The sequence below is a fragment of the Neoarius graeffei genome, chromosome 2, assembly GCF_027579695.1.
Source record: "Neoarius graeffei isolate fNeoGra1 chromosome 2, fNeoGra1.pri, whole genome shotgun sequence".
Lineage (NCBI taxonomy): Eukaryota > Metazoa > Chordata > Actinopteri > Siluriformes > Ariidae > Neoarius > Neoarius graeffei.
The window spans coordinates 4,279,071-4,285,451 of NC_083570.1; the positions used below are offsets into that span (position 1 = coordinate 4,279,071).

The window sequence follows — 6,381 nt, forward strand, 5'->3', positions numbered from 1 at the left end:
TCTCTCTGTCACTAGTATTGGGAGTTATTGCTAAAGATAATATAGTTCATAAATCTGAATGAACTGAATCTTGTGTTAATTATTTTTATTTCAGTTGTTTTCCATGAGTGTGAATGTGTATGAGGAGAAAATTAGGAGCAGAAGTGGAGTAAAGTCTTTAACTGAGTTTATAAAACACTATAAAGCACAAACAAATCTCCAAACTTTTATTGCCTGCATTTTCATTTCTATCATTACAATGAGCTCTTTATAAATCTTAAAGATACAAAACATGTTTTTTTTTTCCTTTTCACTGGATATCAAGTCAATTATTCTTGTTTCTGTGCTTTAATTATATTTAAAACTTCCAATCAAATTCATTTTAGTAAAATGTAGAGCTGCAACTGCTGATTATTCTGATATTCAATTCATCTGTCAACTATTTTTCATTAATTGATTTGTTTATTCATTTTTAATACAACAATATGTAAAATATATATTTGCAGCATTTTAATCAGCTCTAGTACAGAACTCTTTCTGAACTTGGCTGAATTAAATAACAGTTCACTAACTACAATACAACCTTACTGACATTTATCAGATAATCTCTAACAGGATCAGAATATTATCAAGTGCTCACATCAGCCAAATGAGCCATTCAGACTAATGCAAGGTGAGATTATTATATACAATGTTTCCAGAAATGTTTGTAGATTGTAAAATATAAATTAAAAGAGAATGTGATTCTTTGCAAATCATGGAAATGCTATATTTCATTGAAAATAGTACAAAGACAACATATCAAATGTTGAAGCAGATAATTTTTTTGTTTGTTTGTTTTTTAAATATACACTCATTTAGAATTTGATGCAAGCAACGCATTTCAAGAAAGTTCCAGAAAGAACGGGGCATGTTTACCACTGTGTTCCATCACCTCTACTTTTAACAACACTCTGTAAACATTTGGTAACTGAAGAGACTGCTGTCGTTTTGGAAGTGAAATGTTGTCCCATTCTTCCCTGATATATACTTTCAGTTGCTCCTTCATCAAGTTTTCTGTTTTGTTTAATCTGCGCCAGATGTTTTCAGTGGGAGACAGATCTGGATTTCAGGCAGGCCAGTTTCGCACCCAGACTCTTTTATGACTGAGCCTTTGACTTGCTGAAATAAGCCAGGCCTTCCCTGAACAAGACATCATCTGGATATTGCTCCAAAAACTGTAAATATAATTCAGCATTAATGGTGCCTGCCCAGATGTGCACTCTACCCATGCCATGTGCACTAATGCACCCACATACCATCATAGATGCTGGCTTTTGAACTGTGCACTGATAACAAGCTGGATGGACAGTCCCTATACTCTTTAGCCTAGAGGATGCAGTGTCAATGATTTTCATTTGTGAAAAAGTTACTGAAGAGGCAACATTGCTGTGAGAATCACTTATTCACAATCTCCCTTTTCTACAACAGCAACTCTGACAGAAGTACAGCTACAGTTATAACATGTGTATACACTCATTCTAATGAGTTAGCATTTCTACATTTACAGCTCATTCATCAGGACTTACACAGAGAAAACGCCACACCACATAATCTAGGACAACTAATAAACAGATCAAAAATGTGTAATTTAACAAAGAAAATCTAATTACTTTTTTTAAAAAGTGGAGATTCTGCAGTTGCTGCACACCCACCCCTCTTCTAAAGGGGATGAAGTGCAGTGGGTGAAGATGTTCCACCAAAAGCAAGAGTTTTTTCATTAACTTGGCTATTCGTGCATAAAAATGCTTTTTATCTTTCTTGAGCCCCAACTCACAAATCTAAGCTTGAAGGTTGATTATATATATGGTAATTACATTTTAAGCTTGGGTTTTATAAAGCTCATGAGCTGACATTGTTCCTGCTTAGAATTATGACTAGGATACAATCAATCTCAGAATTCCAAACATGACTTGACAAGGGGGTCCATTTCAGTATTACGAACTTTTCTGGATAACAAACTATTTGGACGTCCCCCAAGGAGTTGATTATAGCGGGGTTGTAGTGTGTTTTATTTTTATATAGTGTGACATTAAAATGTTGTTCTGTTCTGACTTTATTACTGTTTATTAGTTATTTAATGAGAGGCTGCTTAATATGAAACAAATAGAAATTTATTATGCTAAAGTCATGAGAGATCATTTTCTTTTTAAAATTTGAGTTTCTTGTCTGACAGTTAATTTTTAACATTCCCTTTTTAAAAGTAGACGGCCTTTTGATTTCATAAAATCGCTGAAATTTATTTCTCTCTCAAATTTGGTCATTGTGATATATGGTTATTTCTGTAATATATATATATAAACCCAGGCCATTTTGTGGCTGGTAAGTTATTTATTTTGAGGGGATTCCTCGCAAATAATGTGCAAGAAATCACTCGCTTCGCGCAGTCAAGCAGACAGAGGAAGTCCAGTGTGCGCCTGCGCAGGTTTTCATTGACCATGCACTGACCCAGTTACGTCATTTTGCCATGAGATGATGAGCTAATCTCAATAATATTCACATTGCAACTTCAGAATTCAAGTTGTGACAGAAAATATGATGGAGCCAGTGGACCCTACACCTCAAATGCTGGTTAGTCTGTTTCTCCCTATCGTAAATATTGTAATTAGTGAAGAACATGCTGCAATTAGCTTGAATATGTATCTTTTTGAGGCGAACTTGAACCTGGTCACTCATCTTGTTGAAGTCCTTTTTTCACTGAGCGTATTCTAGCCAATTATTCAGAACAAAAATTATGTATTGATTTCACAATGTAAATATTATTCCCGTGCATTAGATAGTTTACGTAGAAGATTCTTTTTTTATCATTGCGATGGTGAAGACCGCTGAGCAAAAATGTGTGTAATTAGGCTATGCACCTATATTGCACAACTTCTGGTGAACAACCTCTCGATTCACTATCATACTGTGCAGTTTATTTCATTGAGCAAGACAGTATACGGTTCTTTTTCACTGTGGCAGCGAAGGCGTGGTCAAGCACCGGTTTGTGAATGGCATGCAAGCCTGGTGAAGGTGCTGTGTGTGTGTGTGTGTGTGTGTGTGTGTGTAGTATGAATTTCTTCCCCTGGCTGAAATCACGTTGGTGCAGTAGCACACAGTTTATTTTGAACCTGCTAAAAAGCGTGTTTTGTGTTAAGTGACAGTTTAAAAAATAAAAACTAAAGTGACATTGAGCCCGCCTGCCTGTTTCAGTGTTCACTATATAAGCAAAGCCGTTCCATTCATCTTTTTGATTTTTGTATTTGCTCATGTTTTTGCCAAACGTAGTGATCAGAAGTAATAGCTTTTGGAATATGAACCCTACACTACATTTGTAATGCCACTAATACACTTTCCTAAACTCGACTTTTGTATAACCTCGTGAATTTCCTGTATAACCCACCCGTTTCAGACATGAGCCCGAGTAGAGAAAAAAATCTTTAAAGTTTGATTGAAGGAGTGACAGGATGTCTGATCTGTTCTCTCAGGTTGCAAATTTGCATCCCACAACAGGGAAACCCTGCCATGTTATGCATGACATAGCATCTTGGATTAGGTCACGGTGAGGCAAGAAAAAAATGGCAGAGAATTTAGGGCCACATGGCTCGAAATTCATTAATTGTTCTTTTAGGGAAAAAAAGTAATAAAATTTGAAGTCCGAGTTTCGAATTCAGTAGCATTCGGTCCACTAAAAAAGAATTGGGTGTCAGGGAAAATTATTTTTATGGCTTAAATTAAAAAAAAATCTGAGAGGCAGTCTACCTTTAATTATTATACATTTACATTATACATGCTTTAACTTAGGGGCGGCACAGTGGTGTAGTGGTTAGTGTCGTCGCCTCACTGCAAGAAGGTCCTGGGTTCGAGCCCCGGGGCCGGCGAGGGCCTTTCTGTGTGGAGTTTGCATGTTCTCCCTGTGTCCACGTGGGTTTCCTCCGGGTGCTCCGGTTTCCCCCACAGTCCAAAGACATGCAGGTTAGGTTAACTGGTGACTCTAAATTGACCGTAGGTGTGAGTGTGAATGGTTGTCTGTGTCTATGTGTCAGCCCTGTGATGACCTGGCGACTTGTCCAGGGTGTACCCCGCCTCTCGCCCGTAGTCAGCTGGGATAGGCTCCAGCTTGCCTGCGACCCTATAGAAGGATAAAGCGGCTAGAGATAATGAGATGAGATGCTTTAACTTAAATAATAAAGTGACTGTTTTTTGTCCAGCTGGATTGTGTTCGAATAAAACAGACGATTGACCAACAACGTGGCAACGTGCAGGAATTTTACATAAAAAAGAAAAAAAAACACTTTTTTTTTACTATGGATCACACAATCTCACAGTAGAACCAGAAAACCAGTAGAACGCTAACCCAGAAACTTTGAAGAACCCAAACCCAGCATATAGAGTCTGAGTGAATGTGGTGTGGACTCTGTGGAGGAGCTTCATCGTGTCAGAGACGCTGTAGAAGGACAGAGTTCCTGCACTGTGATCCACATACACTCCTATTCTGGAGGCTGATGGAACTCTGAGATCAGTCTTAATGTTGTTGTGCCAGAAAGAAAGAGAAGAAGAAGAACACCACAGACTCCAGGACTGATTGTTGCCTCCAAACCCACACTCATTACCCAGTCCTTTCCTGACGATGTCTTTATATGAGACTGATATGGAGACACCACCAGCACCGCTCCACTCCACCTCCCAGTAACAGCGTCCACACACACTCTCCTTACACAACACCTGACAGTTGGAATCAAATCTCTCTGGATGATCAGAGTAACGCTGCTCTCTCCCACTATCTCTCACTGCTCTGTTCTTCTCAGACAGAATGAGGTGACGATGTGCCGTGTTGGGATCCAGAGTCAGATAACAGAAATCTAAAATAAAAGAGAAAAACAAACTGAACAGTGTGAACATGTTGGGTTTAATTCACACAGTATATTTATATGAAGTGTGTGTGTGTGTGTGTGTGTTAGATGTACATTTCAGAAACTCTTCTCTGCTCAGTGTTTCTGGTCCTGAAATGATCTGAACTGCTGCAGCTGTGGAGAGAAAAATGGAAACATGAGTTTGTGTAAAAGATGGAAAGAGTTTAAAGTGATCCAGTCAGTTTATTCATTTTAAATCAGTGTTTGAGTTCAAAGTGTCGGGTGAATAAAGTGTCTGCAGAAAAGAAAGCAGGAGCATCGCTAAGAAATAACACATCACTGTGTTTCTCCAGCAGGAACAGCTCCTCTTACCATGTGGAGGGATTTTGTTGAATTCCTCCTCACAGAATTCCTCGAGTCTCTTTTTCAGATCTGAGAGAGAATTCCTCACTCCATCAAATGAGAGATGTTGATGGACAGTGACGCTGGATGTGTGAAAATCTGGTCCGATAAGTGGAGGAGATCGACGTCCAGAAGCTAAAACCTACAGAAAGCAAATGAAATGTAAAACCCACTTGTGATGTCAGACAGAGACATTTATTGTTCCCTTAATGAGAGGTGTTTTAGAGAGTGTGTGAGGAACTGCTGGCTCTGTAGATGAGACAGTGAGTGTTACCTGGAGGAAATGGATGTGATCCTGTGTGTGTGAAAGCTGCTCCAGCTCAGTGACTCTCCTCTGAAGATCAGCAATCTCCTGCTCCAGTTGCTCCAGGAGTCGTTCAGCTCGACTCAGTTCAGCCTTCTCCTGATCTCTGATCAGCTCCGTCACCTCCCAGCGCTTTTTCTCCATGGAGCTGATCAGCTCAGTAAAGATCCTCTCACTGTCCTCCACTGCTGTCTGTGCACTGAGCTGTTAGGACACACACACACACACACACACACACACACACACACACACACACGATTTAAAGCTCATCTATCATTCCCTCTCTTACTGGGACTGTAAATGACTCGTTGTCCATGTTGTGTGTGTTTCTAGGAGCAGCTCTGTCTCTGCTCACTGCTCACCTTTATAGTGTTCACAGCCTGTTTCAGCTCCTGCACCTTCTTCTGCTTCTCCTGGATTCTCTGCTGGGATTTCATCTGCTCCTCCTTTAACTCACTCTGAGGACAAATAAAATACATTCAGCTTTTTATACAGTATGAGCAAACTGGTTCCATATTAATGTCAGTTCAAAGTACATTCATGTTTCTTACAGCTGTGAATGTTCTGTTCTCTGTGTGTTTTATTTTGTGTGGATTTTTTTGGGTTTTTTTGTGGCAATGAGGGTGTGGTCAAGCACCAGTTTGTGAACAGAGGGCGAGGCCAGGGAAGGTGAGTTGCAAATTGTTCTCACCTGTTGGTAACTCGTGTGTCTGTTTTGCAAGAATGACAGGGTAGTGAAAAAAAAGGGGAGAGCGAAGAGGTGGTTGTCTCCTGATTAGAGAACGCATGTATGTATGTGACAAGACAACCTTAAAGCTGAAAAGC

General features: G+C 39.5%; 1 protein-coding gene across 1 annotated transcript; it reads right to left on the bottom strand.

Annotated features, from left to right (window-relative positions):
- Positions 1 to 723: 723 nt before the first annotated feature.
- LOC132878040 (tripartite motif-containing protein 16-like) lies at positions 724 to 5,756 on the bottom strand. The gene is made up of 4 exons (XM_060913637.1): positions 5,527 to 5,756; positions 5,223 to 5,394; positions 4,965 to 5,024; positions 724 to 4,859 (listed from the first exon to the last, which is right to left on the bottom strand). The coding sequence occupies exons 1-4, from the start codon at positions 5,698 to 5,700 to the stop codon at positions 4,303 to 4,305; spliced, it is 963 nt and encodes a 320-aa protein (XP_060769620.1). The 5' UTR covers positions 5,701 to 5,756; the 3' UTR covers positions 724 to 4,302.
- Between the last annotated feature and the right edge of the window lie 625 nt (positions 5,757 to 6,381).